Source organism: Homalodisca vitripennis, chromosome 3, assembly GCF_021130785.1.
Source record: "Homalodisca vitripennis isolate AUS2020 chromosome 3, UT_GWSS_2.1, whole genome shotgun sequence".
Classification (NCBI taxonomy): domain Eukaryota; kingdom Metazoa; phylum Arthropoda; class Insecta; order Hemiptera; family Cicadellidae; genus Homalodisca; species Homalodisca vitripennis.
Window position 1 is genome coordinate 118,660,606 of NC_060209.1, and position 16,174 is coordinate 118,676,779.

General features: G+C 31.3%; 2 protein-coding genes across 8 annotated transcripts in view; one reads left to right on the forward strand and one right to left on the reverse strand.

Moving 5' to 3' along the window:
• Window positions 1–12,548, reverse strand: part of LOC124357408 (leucine--tRNA ligase, cytoplasmic) — a 50,415-nt gene extending 37,867 nt beyond the window's left edge. Inside the window, exons 1-9 of one of the 2 annotated variants that reach the window (XM_046809181.1) lie at window positions 12,442–12,548; window positions 6,838–7,056; window positions 5,808–6,020; window positions 5,464–5,625; window positions 3,877–3,972; window positions 1,944–2,092; window positions 1,625–1,850; window positions 1,077–1,295; window positions 473–613 (exon numbers count right to left, since the gene is read on the reverse strand). In XM_046809181.1, coding sequence (XP_046665137.1) covers window positions 473–613; window positions 1,077–1,295; window positions 1,625–1,850; window positions 1,944–2,092; window positions 3,877–3,972; window positions 5,464–5,625; window positions 5,808–6,020; window positions 6,838–7,056; window positions 12,442–12,519 — 1,503 coding nt within the window. In that variant the 5' untranslated portion in view covers window positions 12,520–12,548. Of the gene's footprint in view, window positions 1–472; window positions 614–1,076; window positions 1,296–1,624; window positions 1,851–1,943; window positions 2,093–3,876; window positions 3,973–5,463; window positions 5,626–5,807; window positions 6,021–6,837; window positions 7,057–10,136; window positions 10,281–12,441 lie in introns of those variants that run through there. The other variant, XM_046809182.1, reaches the window with a different exon arrangement.
• LOC124357407 (WD repeat-containing protein 81) overlaps window positions 11,629–16,174 on the forward strand; it is a 98,727-nt gene continuing 94,181 nt past the window's right edge. For 3 of the 6 annotated variants that reach the window (XM_046809174.1, XM_046809179.1, XM_046809180.1), the window contains exon 1: window positions 14,472–14,738. The gene's annotated coding sequence lies outside the window, so the exon portion shown is untranslated. Of the gene's footprint in view, window positions 11,796–14,471; window positions 14,881–16,174 lie in introns of those variants that run through there. The other 3 variants (XM_046809178.1, XM_046809175.1, XM_046809177.1) reach the window with 3 other exon arrangements.

The following is a 16,174-nucleotide window of genomic DNA, read 5'->3' on the forward strand; positions in this document are numbered from 1 at the left end:
TGTAATGTAATAAGCTTAGTACAACTACTTTTCTGACACGAAGAAACCACTTTTACATTCAACAAAATCAAAAGAAAAAAGCCGTAATGATTTATTTATTACTTTAATTAAACTAGTTAATATTAGAAACATTACTTATACTAAAATGTCACTCAAAAACGAAATAATTCGGCTGCTAAGGTGTCAAGCAGTGAGGTTTCCCGCCGCCCACAAAGGGTTACATTTTAATATTGTTTTTGTAAGCTGTTGGCTTTGGTAAACTAATGCTGGATTTTAATATTTTGTGCTCTTATTCACGTAGCTAAACCTAGGTGCCAAAATGGACTGAATGAATATTGAACAAAGCAAACAATGACTACATTTCTCAGAATTATGTCTTATAATATAATAGTATTTCTATAACCAATATCACAATGATATTTGTTATAAGAAGTTGATAAGTATAAACTACAAGGAAAAACAAGAATATTACCCCATCATAGAAGCTCTTTAGATAGACAAGCTCTTTTGCTTCCTGTAATTTTTCTTTGTCGTTTTGGCTCTGGATCTTCAATTTATCATACACTGTTACCGCACTGAGAGTTCCAAAATCTGGGACATCAATGATAGGAATCTAAAACCATAAATATACATAAGATATTAAAATATTCTACAAAAAATAGTACTTAATCACATTTATATAGCAGATTTCACCATAGAACATGAGTAGCTTTGGAGTATCTTCCTGTTGCACATAATTAAGAAATGAAGATCACTTGTTTTATAAACTTGTATTAAGAAACTCGTTCTATATATTTATTATTCATCTCATAATCTTACACAATACATTATAATTAGTAAATAATATAAATATGTCATACATAAGATGAATTAATAATAATAAACATATTTTTCCAGAGACAACAAAATATTACAGGAAATGTTAACAAAATTTTACATACAAATTGTAAAATATTAAGAAAAAACTATTAATTATAAGTATTAAAAAAAATTCAAATATATATTTTTTGTAAGGGTAATTTATTATTGTGGCACCAAAGGAATAAAAGAAGTAAAATAAATCATGATACACTTACTGGGCCGTAAGGCAGAACCATTTCATCTGTAATACCATATTTCTGACGGAACGGTGGTTTTTTCTTGAGGTCCATTAGAGCAGCATAGTCATCGGGAGAGTCCGAGGGGACACTAGTTACCACCCCTGTCCCTTTATCTTCCCTGATAGATAACATCGGTAGTGTATAGATGATTGGATGTGGGGAATTGGGTGCTTGGAGTCCACAGCCCATGATTTCCTATTGCAAATAATTATTGTTGTCAAGTCAGTGTTTTCTGACTCATCATATGTCAGGCTCAATTTGGTACATATAATCTGATATTTAGATACAGGATTGGGTAGTTTTAAAAATTTTTTAAAGAATTTGATGGTAAAAAATTAGAAATTCCCTAGGAAACTTTATATTTACTTTAGAATTAGAAAGCAATTAAATATTAACATGAAAGTAGCTACTCAAATTGAAAGAATTACATTTTAATTAAAACTGAAGAAAAATATACGTTAGGCCATGAATACTTTACTGTACTACAATTAACTATTCAGTTTTTATCAGGTAAGAATACGTGCCTGGCCAGTTATGTAGAACATGACTTCAAGCACACCGTCATCTGGCGTGAAGCCCTGATAAGCCATGTTGCGTGCTGAACGCTCAGTACATACAAACACTTCCTTGTCTACAGTGAGAAATACGGCATAGCGGATGTCCGGGTGTAGCCAACAGTTGGTCTGGCCATACATGGTCTCTGGCCGGAGAGTGGCAGCAACCAGGAACACCGGCTGTCCTGTAAGTGACCTATAAAAACACGGACGAAGGTGTTAAAGCTGTCAACACTATTTATGTTGGGGAAGCTTTTAACATGACTTACATTAAAAATTGATTAAATACTTGAGTTTTTCCGGGTAAGGCTCGAGCAGTTTCATCTTGATAAGAGTGTACTCTTGTGGTCCCACACCCTCTCCAGAGGCTCGGTCGTGATCCATGCAAGGCTGATTGTCTCTGGGCGAGAACACAGTGTAGCGCTTTCCATATTTTATCTGAACAAATGCCAATTTTTATTAAAGAGTATTTTTTAAGATGTAAACTAATTCTAAAAGTATCAACTATGTTGTATAGTAACATTATTTTATAATCATATTAGTATGTAAGTACATGTAGCCATGATTGTATGTATTATTTAATGTGTACCAATAACTGGAATAGTGTTAGCGTGAGAAGAGTAGACATTAGATAAGTAATAGATATACAACATTATCATTAACAAATTGTCACTGCTCACACAGCAATCTACAGATCATTAGCACTTTGGACAATGATATGTACAGAGCGATAATCGCTCTTAATGGGTTGTGTTATTTAAGCCCTGTGAGACGCAGCAGTAATCATCAGTCTCCGCAGACTGCACAGTGAGGAACAGTCACTGTGTTGGGATTAGTCTCCGCAGACTGCACAGCGAGGAACCGGTCGCGGTAGTAGGCAGAATAGTTAGATGTTGGAATTGTGAAACATAAGTACCACAAAGTTTGGTGTTAATAGTTTATTCTCAGTAGTAATTTTATACAGGTGTTTTCATTTTACATGTTGTGAACAGAGTTGTGCCAAGTGACTATTTTCAATAAACTTATTTTTAACCCGATGTACCGAGTCATCTCTTGAGTTCCTACTCTTCAAGGTGAACATTGTTACGGGTTATCTTGCCACTCGGGTAGCCCACTAACCGTCCCCGCAACAACTACAATTCAAAAATTGATGTCTTAAGACTTAAGATCAGACATTTTTCTGGTTCTTTTATATAAGTACTGTATCACTGATTCACCCCTTCCCAATCCAATCACCACGATATGCATGCTTTTGTGCTACCAAGCTGAATTGATTTGGCTGTTTTGCCACGGGAGAACACTTTCGTGATTTATTTATAACTCTATTCAAACAGTACTATAGATTGTTGGAAAGCTTATTTTAATTCTCTATATACTGTGGTAAGTTAGAAAATGTATGAGTTAAACTAAATATAATTCATATTACAGACTTGGATCTGCCATCTTACTAGTAAAGAAGAATAAACTAATGATAAACCTGTGAAAACAACATAACAATAGGATGTCAGTAAAATGGTAGTTGCAGAAAGTTACAAATCGTTCAAATAATGATAAAGAGTTGGAGGTGATATGAGGTAATTTAATTGAGGAACTTTAGCACTAGGCTCCCCATCAAGGCAATTTGAGGTGAATGTCCGAGAGAGGGTTAAAAATTGTAATGATTGAAATGTTGGTTGCATATCTAAATATTTAAAATTACTTCTAACATTTAAAATAACTAAGTAACTTTCAATGTAAGTGGCCTTCAAGGTAATATTGATACTAATAAAATATGGATTGATAAAAGTGCTTGGCCAATAAAAAAAAGTGTTTTACATATTACCCTTATTTAACACAGTACTACAAGTACCTGTTTTATTGAAAGAGTTTTATTACTGGACCATAAATTACAAATATTAATATTACATTTGAAAATCTAAAAATTTACTTATAAAACTTCATACAACGTTAAATTATTATTTTGAAAAATATATTGACAATACTGATAGATATACAACACTTATTGAACACTCATTATTACATAATTTATATATTCATTAAAGTTCACCATGAAATTTCACCCAATATATTACATCTTTTTCACATATTGAACCAATCATTCTCATATAATAATTTATCAGGTGTTGTTAAGTCTGAGGAGTTAGAGTAATTTTAGTTTGGTTACTAAACACTTTTTAATTATGTGTTATTATAAAGAATAAACAGATTTTTAAGAAGTTTACCTTCGATTTATCCCGTAGTCTTAAGAACTGCCACCGAACAAAACTGTCGAAGAATGGGTTGGCGTCCGTTGTAATAAAAGTCCGCCTCCAATCAACCTAGTAAATTGTAATAACACGACATTAATTTCATTAAGATGCTCTGGTATTCAAGGGGTTGTAAAGGTTGTGACAAACAGTTTGGTAGCCTTGAGATGTAGCTCATATTAAAAAAACAATAAAAATGTAAAATAATGATTGTTTGATTGATTGTATTTATTCCCAAAATTTATACACAAAGTAACAAAAGTACTAAGTTTGAGAACTGGAACTATACAGCATAAACAAAATTACAGCATCACATGTATGCTGTATGTTCAGACGCCACTCCAGTCAATTTGTTTAAATACTGGTTACAATTATTATACCAAAGGAGTACCTTTTAGGAGACAATCAGAAATAATGTAGAACAATTCTCTCAATAAAGAATTTGTTTCTTATCTCTAATTGACCACTGTAAAAAATAATAGATTGGCATTCTTTCATTACTACATTATTTAAATTCTTTATTTACGACTGGATTATTCAGATTTTTATTTGTCTGGATCACCTCCAGTCCCAATTAATCCAGATGAACTAGTTGTATTGTATTCAGTAGCATTACCAGTCAATGTAATTCTTAATTCAATGTTGCCAATGTTATATAGTAACATTTACTTCTTCAATGAGTCTCCTGTACAGGGTGTCCCAAAAATTAGTGTAAAGCAAAAGCCCAGAGATAGGGCACTCCTAAAGGTACTCAAATAACCTAAAACATATTATCCAATTTTTTAGTTTTCGAATTATCAGCTTTTATGTGCTTTTTTAGTAAATGCTTGACTGTTACAACGTTCTTAGCTATAGCCATGTAAATGGTTTAGATAGTACCTTGAATTTTTTTCAAAATTACCTGACTGGTAAATCTATCTGACGGATATAAAATTTGTCACCATACATCAATCTATGTTTAAAAAAATCATTGAATGTTAGAAAATGTGAAATTTTCAACAATTTTACAATCTTTGCAAGCAAATTAAAAATAAAAATCTTATTATTTTTTCTCAGTCATAATTTTTTTAACATTTACATTTTGTCAATTAATTACCCTACAAATAAGACAATGCTATCTTAACATCATACCTCAAATTCCACTCAAAACGCATAGAGAGGTACACTGCAATGTATGAAAACTGAATTTCAACCTCTGTTCACATTAATTCGCACAATACAGTAGTTTTGAGAAAAAAATTCAAGATATTATCTGAACAATTTACGTGGCTGTAGCCAAGAACGTTATAACAGTCAAGAGTTTAGTAAAAAAGCACAACAAAATCAATAACTTAAAAACTAAAAAAGGTCGGATAATGTATTTTAGGTTATTTGATTATCTTTAGGGGTACTCTTATCTCTGGGTTGTTGCATGACACAAATTTTTGGGACACTGTATATCAGGTGTAACAACTGTTTGTGCATCACAGCCAGTACTTTCCAAAATGTTGTGCATGAACCCAAATACAAAAATAACTATTAATAAACAATTAACAAGTTTCAAAACAAGTAGTAAATACTTACATGAATTCCAATGCTGAGTAAGTCTTTGACAGCCAGAGGAGGAAAATGATCAAGCCAATGTAAGGAATTAGCAAACAATTTTATTTCATCATCAGCCAACCCTAAACTCTGCATAATCTGCCACTGATACTTGGCTGAACCAGCCTTTGCAACAGCTTTGCTCTGCAAATAATTGAACTCAATTAAAACTTATTCCAATATTTTCTTGAAGATATCATTTCTTCATTCTTCATTTTAAACGTAACAGTACAAATATTATAAATTAACATTATATAAGAGCAGTGAACACCGTTATATTTTCATAAAAATAATTTTAAAAATATAATATTACAAAAGCTGCATACCTTCTTTCCTTTGCTCTTATCTTTGATAACCAACTCATTTACTGTCTCTGTGGGTGTCTGAGGCTCATCTGATGGAAACTTTGGAGGGAAGCCATAAGTTTCCATTTCACGAGTCAGCTTGTCGGCACAGGCCTTGATGGGCATTCCCGTGCAGTGAAACCCAAATGGAAATAGTACCCGTTTACCTTTGAGACGTTGGTAACGAACTGCAAACTGCAACATCCCACAACATACGATTATTATAGATATATATATAATTATATATATTTTTCATTTTCATTTTCTGTGTTGATGTTTTATGTTTATTCTGTTCTTATAGCCCTATTTATATAATTTTTGTAATTTCCTGAAGACGGCTTAAGCCGAAATATAGAAAATGTTTATTACAATAACTGAAGAATTCTTATTGAAGATTAATATATATATAATTATTCAGGTTTATTTATTACTTTATTTGCAACTAGAAATATAGACTACAAATTGTCCAGATTTCTCAAAAGGTACATTAAAATGTTACACTGCTCTGAAGATGGAACAGATCATAACAGTACAGTAAATATGAACAAAGTAGCTGTTTACACCTCATCTGAAATTCAAAATTTATAATATGATCTCAAAGGACTATCCTACTGGCAAAGTTAAGTATCTGATATTAAAACTTTTTGAAGAATGAAAATGTTTGTTTGGGCTATAAAAACTGTTTATATTTTCATATGACATCTGAATGATAATAACTGAGTATAATAATGAAACACAACAATCCTCATTTAAATCAGTTTGCAATAAATATTTTGAAATCTTGCTATTCTTAAATTCACATTATGTATTCACTCCTCGCTTAATGATATGCAAATGTTATGAAATGTATTTGAACAGGATTATCTGTAAACAAAACATTTAAAGAAATCATGTTCTTTGTAGTTTAAATTAATAAGGAGAGCATCCATAACACAACTATAAAATCAATACAGAGAAATCCAGCAATATCTTAATATTGTTATTTTTCACAGATACTGTTATTTTCACAAACCTCACACTTGGACAAAGAAAATGTATGCCCCAGATGAAGCCTGCCATTCATGTAGGGGAATGGAAATGTCGTGAAAAATTTTTCATCCACAGTCTTTCTAGGTTCTGCAGGAGCATCTTCTTCATAAATCTTTTCCCGTTCCCATCGTTCTTGAACATCCTGTTCTATCTTTTGTAGATATTCAACCTTAAATGTTCCTTTGCGGTCCAAATTTGCAGTCTGAAATAAATGTTTTTTAATACAGCTTTCTCTCTAATATTAGTAGAATAACATTTTTATTCAGTTTTCAATAGGATCACTCTGAAAACATCCGGTGAGATGAATAATTATCATAAAGAATGCCTTGTGGTCTTTTTATTAAGCCTATTGACTACAAAAATGAGGGTACCTACTGGTTTTAATTATTGTAAGCTCTCAATGATGGAGTTACTCTCACTTCATACCTTTCATAATTAAAAAAACAAAATGAAAATTAGTGTAATATTACGTCAGTTAATCAAAAAATGATAATAATTTCTTTATTTACCTTAGGAAATAGATGTAGTATTCTCCTAGCCAAAAATTGTCAGTTTTTTCCTGTAAATATTGTCTTTTATTTTAAATATTATTGAATTTGACTTCATGTAATTTTATTTCTAATTGATAATAATAAAAATTTTTATAACATTGTATGTTTATAAAAATAAATGTTCTTATTCTATATTTTGTGAAATGAATAAGTTGTGGTAAATATTCTTTGGGGTTAATGGCTCCACCGATAATGTCCTAAAACCACCATTACAATACTCAATGTTCAATAGCACAGCACTTAACCAGTGTTCTTGATATGATTTTTAGATTTCATTGGTGTTAACTGAAGTTAGTGGAGATTTTCAATTTGCCACTAATTTGGCAGTCCCATTCTTTTGGTAGTCCTGTTTCCTCCCTCTCCTTCTATTGTAGCCTACTCCACTCAGAATCCCGATTTTCCCCTCTATATTAGATCACTGCAGTAAAATAAGTATTAAGTTAAATTTAGATTATTAATTTTTATGTTAATTTATTTAATTTCCAAACTAACATTTGTGGTGCTGATTAAAGCTTACACTGTTAAGAATATTATACTTTTTAAGCATTTTCCTCTTAAAATCATTAAATATTGATAAGTGTCTATGGCGACAACAAAACACAAAGTCTTTATTTTGAAATGTACTACACGTCAATATCTGAGCAATCACAAATGAGGAAAAAATAATTTAATTGTGAGATGCGCTAAATAAGATGTGTATTGGGACAAAAGATCGAGGGCACAGAGGAATAAAATTACACTCAAACTTCACCAGAGTTAGAAACTGATGCAAAAATGGTGGAAAAGAGGAAAAAGTGACCCGTAACCTCTGAAATTCCTTGTACTTATTTGGTATGAATGTTGGTATCCCGATAATCCCCTTCACCAATGTGTATCCCTCCTTAGCTTGTTATCCCCCTCCCACTCAGAAACCCAGATTAACCTCGATTGATGAGACTATTTGAGATATAACTTAAAATTTCAAACACATTATCAGTTATTGCGCAATTATGTATTGAAACCGCCTAAAACTTCTTTCTGGAAATGTAAACATGCTATTTTAAGAAATTGATAAAAGTGGCTTTAGATCATTATAGCTAACATGGCTACTGTAAATATGATCTAGAATGGTAATAGTAATATGTAATTGAATAATGTTTTAGAGAATATTTACAATCAACTGACACTGAAGCAGACATTCCAAGTCTTGGAAGGTATTGGTGGCAGTGTGGTGAGCATGCAGGGATAGATGGATGATGATTCATTTTTTAACAGCGGAGTTATGACTAGGTGCGTAGCTAGTGAAGGCTCAGATGGTTTTGAGAAAGAGGGTTTTTATTGATCTTTTTTGCGAAAATTGGCCTGGCAGTTTAAGTGTTGTCTCCATTAACAGCCCCAATAAAATATTCTGAGTGCTGTCAATAAAATATTGGGGTTGCCACTTCTCAAATTGTGTTTTCTACAGCTCCTCCATTCAAGGCTATTGGAGCTGTTTTCACTACTTCTAAAGTAATTTGCAATAACTCAGGTTCCCAACAATTAAAGTTCTGATAATCAGGGTTTTAATTTATTTTGTATGACTTAAAAAAATAGCTTGCAATGTCACAAAAATCACCATGCCACTAATAAAGTTTAGCATTGCTACTTCTAGGATTGTTAGAATGTGCATTTTATATTCACATTCAGAACTGGAACATGTATGACCCTCGATTATGAATTCACCTCCAAAGAGCACAAACAACCAAAATCAGCCCATGGGTTTGTCCTGTAATCCTTCCCATGCCGTAGACGGAAATATAAGAATGGCAGACTATGACCAAATCGCCAAATAAAACTATATCCGATATTATAGATTATATCTCTTGGAGTGTTTTTAGTTCACAAAAGGCCTTTGAAATGCCCAATGCACGCTCCGTGCTTATCGCGGTTGTCAAGGAAGTATTTATAAACGGGAGCGCTTTTTGTCTAACTCCGACCACATGCTTGTCAGTTCTGCGTCTCCTACAGAGCTATAACCGAACATATCCGTGGCGTGTATTACTACTTTCTCAGTTGTCACGAATATACATCTACTTCATATCTCGTTAATATTATTCGTCAGTTTAAATTACATTTCACAATGAAATTAAAATTGATTTGAAATAGTTTTTGTAATAATTCCTTTTTATTTTAATCAATAAATACACCAATTTTAAGTAAAACGCTCTGTTTTATACTTTTACCTTTTATAATTTATTATATTATAATAAAAATTATTAAAGAAACAAAATTTTGTACTTGTCTTGGCCTTACAGGAAAGTTAATTGATTTATTAGTGGCATGCGAAAGATTAAAATACTTTTACAAAAATATTATAAGCTCCTAAAATTTAGTTTTATTATGCAAATGAAATTAAAACTAATGCAAATATCATAAGGCCTTATTTTGGCTCTTTCATTCCAAAACTTTTGATGGGTGACACAATTCTTTCCCTTATGAGGGTGTCATTTCTAGTTCCTCTGACTAAATTTGCCCTTTCCCAAAATTGACAGAATGAGCTCAAACCAGTCCTTGGAAGATTTATCAAACCAAAACTACCAAATTCACCATTTGGAAACTACAAATTTGCTTTTTAGTTAACATTCCAGCCTATTGTCGTTCTTCAATACAGCATGTGGGAACTCTTTATTATCAAAACATAGTTTTGAGACACGTTAACAGTTTAAATAATGATGATTTGCTTTAAACTGAAGCAAATTAAGATATACTATACCATTTTAAAATCCTGTAGTTAAGACCAGCTAAAAAACGGATTGCATTACAAATCCACGTGTACTTTGAAAAATCCACAAAAATTGTTGAGTTTCCTGATGACAAACCTAACCTCAATAAAAATAACTATTAATTGACGAACTGCTTGCTGACGGTTTTTGTTACATCACACTGTAGCCAACATAAAAGTTTCACATCAATAACTCATTTATAATACTATGTAGTTTAAGATTGTGCATCTCAGAATTAAGGTCTTAGGAGGACCTTCGCTAATTTTTATTTATGTTTGCTAAGTTAGAACCCAGTGAAATCAAATTGATTTACCAGCACAACCTGGATAATTTATAGGATGTATTTCACCCCTTTCTTGGAGAACTTGCCGTCTTTATTGTTTTCAATGCTAATTTTATCTATTGAGAGACGCGACGGATGGGAATTCAAAATTATCGCGTTGAGATAATCAGAGGATGGCAGGAGCTGTCACGGACATTGAGAACTCCTGTATCTTCCGACGTTTAGAAATTTAGAAGCTGAAAATGTTTCCTATACAATGGTGTAAAGGTACTCCAACTGTTGTTTCATATTTATAACAGTTTCTTCTATTCTCAATGAAATTTCAAATGCCTTGTTCAGTATGAGTAAGGCAGGTTTCGAAACCCCGTTTGCTTACAGACTGTTCGATGTACTGCACACGCTCCAGAAACTTACAAGTGGTTATTAAGTCTAGGCTTGCAAAAGCAATTGAGGCTGAGAAAGCAGCTTTATTTCAGATGGCTTTCCATGGGCTGCGCCAAAAGAAAATCACACAACCCCGTGTTTGGTAACAGCTTTTCAATGAAACAGACAAAGCGTTAGCGATCTCTGCCTCTGATGAAAAATATTGTATGATCCGTGGTCAGCACCGCTTAAGTTCATCACGCATTTCGTGCTCCTTGTACAGATGAGAAATATGACTGAATGTGCTAAGACAAAAGATTTCGGTTATGCAAAGAATGGAAGCTTATACGTACTCAAGCGGAGCCAATGCACAGTATACGAGTATAGTATATATTTAAACCAACCATAAATAAAAAAAATCGTTAGACAAATAAAACAAAATCCTCCATAATGAATTATGTGCAGTGCGTTATAATTAAAATAAACTTAGATAAACGTTTTAAAATGATTTATTAAGTTGAATTTACATGTTTAAAATCATCATTTTATTATCTGAAATAACAGGAATAACATAAAACCTTAGCTTAAATTAAAGGAAAAGGTTTTGGTTACAGAGGTTCTAAAACGGGCTTATTTTACTTTTTGAACTCAGTAATACAAAAAATATAAACTCATATGGTGTAAAATAGATATTTTATATAACTGAAATTAAGAATCGATCATAGATACACTAACATAATTAAATAACTTTAGTGTACTATATAGTCTCTCGTCATGATATTAACGATTGCGTGTTGCTACTTCTTATCTGAGTTGAGATAACAATTCATATTGTAGAATGGAGTCTGTCTTGTGTACAATCAACTCGTTTTATTTTGATATTCTCATATCTTGTGTCTTATCGATTGGCACATAAGATAAAAATAACACTGTAAAGAATACACGTGTTTAAAATAAAGAATAATTTAACTGATTTTATACACGTCAACAAACTTGATTACAGGTAACAAACGACTCATAGGCTTGGAAAAGGGATGATACATCAATCAATTTGAATTGTTAAACTAACTATTATACTCAACGTACAACTATTCTTAAAGCATTACAATCTGGGCGAATCTTACTTAATTAAAAATATTATAATACTTATAGTTAGGGTACTGATAACAGAATGTTTTAAGATTATAAATATCTAAGTTTGACTAACAATTATTATAATAAGTTTCTGTTTATGTATAGAATTACTGTAATAAACGTGTAACACCGAACTAATTTAATAAAATCTTATATTATTTCTGAACTGAGTTGTAATAAAATGTAGTAACTAGATGATATGCTGATTGTAATTCCATGATTTACTGGTATAATATAAAATTGTGATTTTATTGAATATATAGAATAACGAGATAGGCAACAAAAATGTATAAGAGTAAATGTAAATTTAATAATTTCTGAATTCATTAAAATAAATATAAAATTTAACATAAAGCTGAATTTATATTTACGAAAAGTTTATTTTAAAAACACAACAGAGGCCAAGAAAAGCAATTTTTTAATGCATGCTTTATTTTAGTGCTAAAATTAATTAAAAATACAGAAATAAATTAGTAATGTTTAGTTTAAAAGGGTAATTTGTATCTATGACTTACTTCGTCCATTATAGCAGTTAACAGATTATTATTCGCAGTTGTTATCAACATCTTATCTATACGGCGCGTTACTTTCATATTGCTTCACTATTTATGATGCGTACGATCCGCAACTCACATCAGCTGCTTCAATATCAAATTAATAGGATTACTTAATATAGACTGAAGTTATTACATATCTTCGGTAATGTTGCATATAAAACTTAGAACTGTATCTCTATCAGTGTATTCAACTGTAAACTTTTATACTAAACTCAGTATTATTTTATTATACTCTCTACTTGACAACAGAATTATTTTACTGCAAATTATATAGTGACTCCATATTACATAAAATGATTATGATTCAATATTAAGTTGTAACAACCCTAAAAATGTAAATCCTATATTTAGCAAGTAAAAATTAATATATTATTTCAACATTACGTAGTATTTTAGTTTAGTCAGGCGGAATGTTCAAAATAACTGACGATAATAATTTTCCAATCAAAATTAAGGCAAAAATGTTCCATTTACTATTTTGAAACACAGCCTAGGCGAACTAAAAAAAGGTTACATTGTATATTATGGTTACAAGTTATCTTCATTTTGGAGTTAAATATATCCTAAAACTATATATATATATATATATATATATATATATATATATATATATATATATATATATATATAATTCGTTAAAATAATTTCAAACACTAACATGTACAGTGTAAGAACAGAAATTGAGTTTTTGTCAAAAATACAAATTGTGTTTATCTGTTACTTTATTTACGTTTACGTTTATTTATGAATATATCATTTTAAAATTCTATATTTGACACCTAAAAAATAGTTATCATACATTTTAATGCGTGAAAATAGATTCGACAAATAGAGAGGCCAAAGTCAAGATTCCCTGTAGTCTAAAATATTACCCACACCTCCTCCTCGTCTGAGGGCGCATTCCAATTAGCGCCCTGCTCTGAAGTACAAAACTATTGTCATGAAGGATTCAGAAGTAGTGTCTAAAATACCACACAATAGATGAGAATAAAATAAATGTACCCGAAATATAAAATTTGAAACGTTTCTTTGTTAAAAATTAAGACAACCCTACTAAATCTAATGAAAACCAAATCGACTTGAAAATACTACCTGAATATAGTACTTGAATATAATATAAGTTTGTCAGAATTCACACCCAAGAACGACAAATAATCAGAAAATATTAGAGATTCCCCATAGTAGTTAAATACTTGTGTGAAACTTTATTTAGCAGGTTGAATTTGAGAATCTTGCTTTTATCAACACTTAACTGATTATTGATTGAACACCTACAATTAAGTCTTTTAATCGTACTTCGTATGAATCCTGGATTAGATTCCAGACAGCGTGAGTGCAATACAATATTATAGATGACCTTCAATATTATTTTCAAGTTCATTGACATGTATAATAAAAGTAACTGTTACAAAATAGACACCTGTTCTGACTTCATTATAATCTTAAATGGATATACCGTTGTTTTGGATTACTTGCACGCACTTCTTCCATTTCTTGAAATAAGAAAGAACCAAATTAAGTCTAAGGTATATTGACCTCTGACACTAAGGCCTCAAGTGTACAAAAGACTGTGATTTACGGTATCAAAGATTTTCCAAAAATTGCAAAATATTCCGATGGTGTCCTCTTCCTGATAAAAAGGAGAAATTATGATACAAAGGAATCACAGCTTTGCATGTTAATTTAGCTCTTGACATTGTACTTACTTTTATAGTGACGCCTTTTGAAATAAAGAAATCTACAAGCCTTTAATAGTCTTTTTTTAATCATTTTACCAAATCTTGAAACTATTTAAATTGGGCGAGAATTATTCATGTAGCTTTCTTATAACTGAGCAAGACTTCAAATAGTTTCATTAATTTAGATAATCTGTCTTATTGTAGAAATATTGCCACTATAGATTTAGATTAATCTTTTAAATATATAGGTAATTCTCCTTTGATAAGATAGAGACTAGAAGGGTATTAGAAAGAAGATGTATTGGTTACACTGGTCAGCTGTCAAACTGAAATCTGAAATGGAGTTATGTTTACCTGTCTGGTGTTTGATTGCAATTTGAAGACCTTTTTAACGTGATTGTGACTGTGTATTTCGTTCATGAACCACAAGTAAATGCAATTGTGAATGGAAGATGACAAGTTGCTAAACGAATAAGAATTGTGTTCCTTGAGCTCTGTAATCATATAAACATGCTTGTGACCATTATCACTGAATTTGAAATAGGCAATAAGTAATTTTGTCACGGTGTTTGTAAGGTACTGTATAGGTACAGGAGGCAAATAGGAATGTTATCTAACATAAATATTGTTACTTAACTGTAATATTTCGTGCATAAACGCCTATTAGCGTTACCGTTTTCATTCCTTCACGAACTAAGATAAATAAACATTTCTCATTGTAAGTTAGATAATGTGTATTATTTTTGGATATTTTAGAAAGCTGTATGTATTTTTTCAAACATCTCAAGCCTATTTACAATTTTGTTATAGCATTGACATTGAATGTAGTAAACTGAGGTTGCAGCAAAATAAGTGGCCACCAAGACAATCAAATTAATTATCTATCATTTAGAAATATCTAAACTATTGAGTATAAATAAATTGGAGCTTTAGATATTCATAATTAATTGCCAGCTGTTTTTATTTTTATTAACAATATGGTTTAACACAATAATAAAAGCTTATAATATGGGATAATTCAGTTCGATATGTCTGTTCCAAATTAATTCTAATGAATTAATATCATGTATATGCTATTTAATGGCTGCTAGAAATGGAAAATACTGTTTTATATGTAGAGATGAGGGGTACAGTACGATAGATGGACCCAGGTTTTTATATCAAAATGATCAAACAATATTTATTTGTTATACTTATCGATATAATCAACCAATAGTAAGTAATTAATCTGAACAATAACTAAATCATCTGTACCAACTGTACACATATTTTTATATTCTAAACTAAATTTGTTCTATAAGTAACTTCTTTTAAACAAAAAAAGATAGTTAACTTTAGAAAACTATTCAAAATTACACTAATAGATTGATGATTATTTACTTTAGCCACTTCACACCTTTTGCCAAAATTTCAACTTAAGATAAGAAAATAAATGTATACGATACCGGTACAATAGATATAAAAGGTAGAAAAGCCTAAATAATAACAAATTACATCGGAAATGCCCCTGGCCATTGATGTTTGAACTTCCAGGTTATATCTCAAATAGTCCAACAATCTAGGGAACTGGGGGAAATCGGGGTTTCTGGGTGGGAGGGATAATAAGCTAAATTGGAGTGCAGATCACATGAGAAAGACTAAACCGAAATGCCCCTGGGCAGCAATATGGGCTTCAGTGGCACCTTGCCGCCACCCCACTCTGCTGGCAAATGAAGAACATTCTTGAGTTGTTCCTAAATTCGAGCTCAGATCACGTGAGTGCCTCTTTGTGCCAAATGGCTAAACCGAAATGCCCCTGACCATCAGTGCCATCAGTAGCCTATATGTTAACAATAACATTATTAAAATAAAATAAAACAAAATACAAACATAACAAAAGATAAAGAAAGTGAAAACTTATATAAATCAAAAGAATAAAGAAGTAAAAAATGGTTGCACTTTACTTTAGCCACTTTATACTATTTCCCAGCCAAACCCAAACTTCACTCTCATCTACTTGCAGCGTTTCTGTT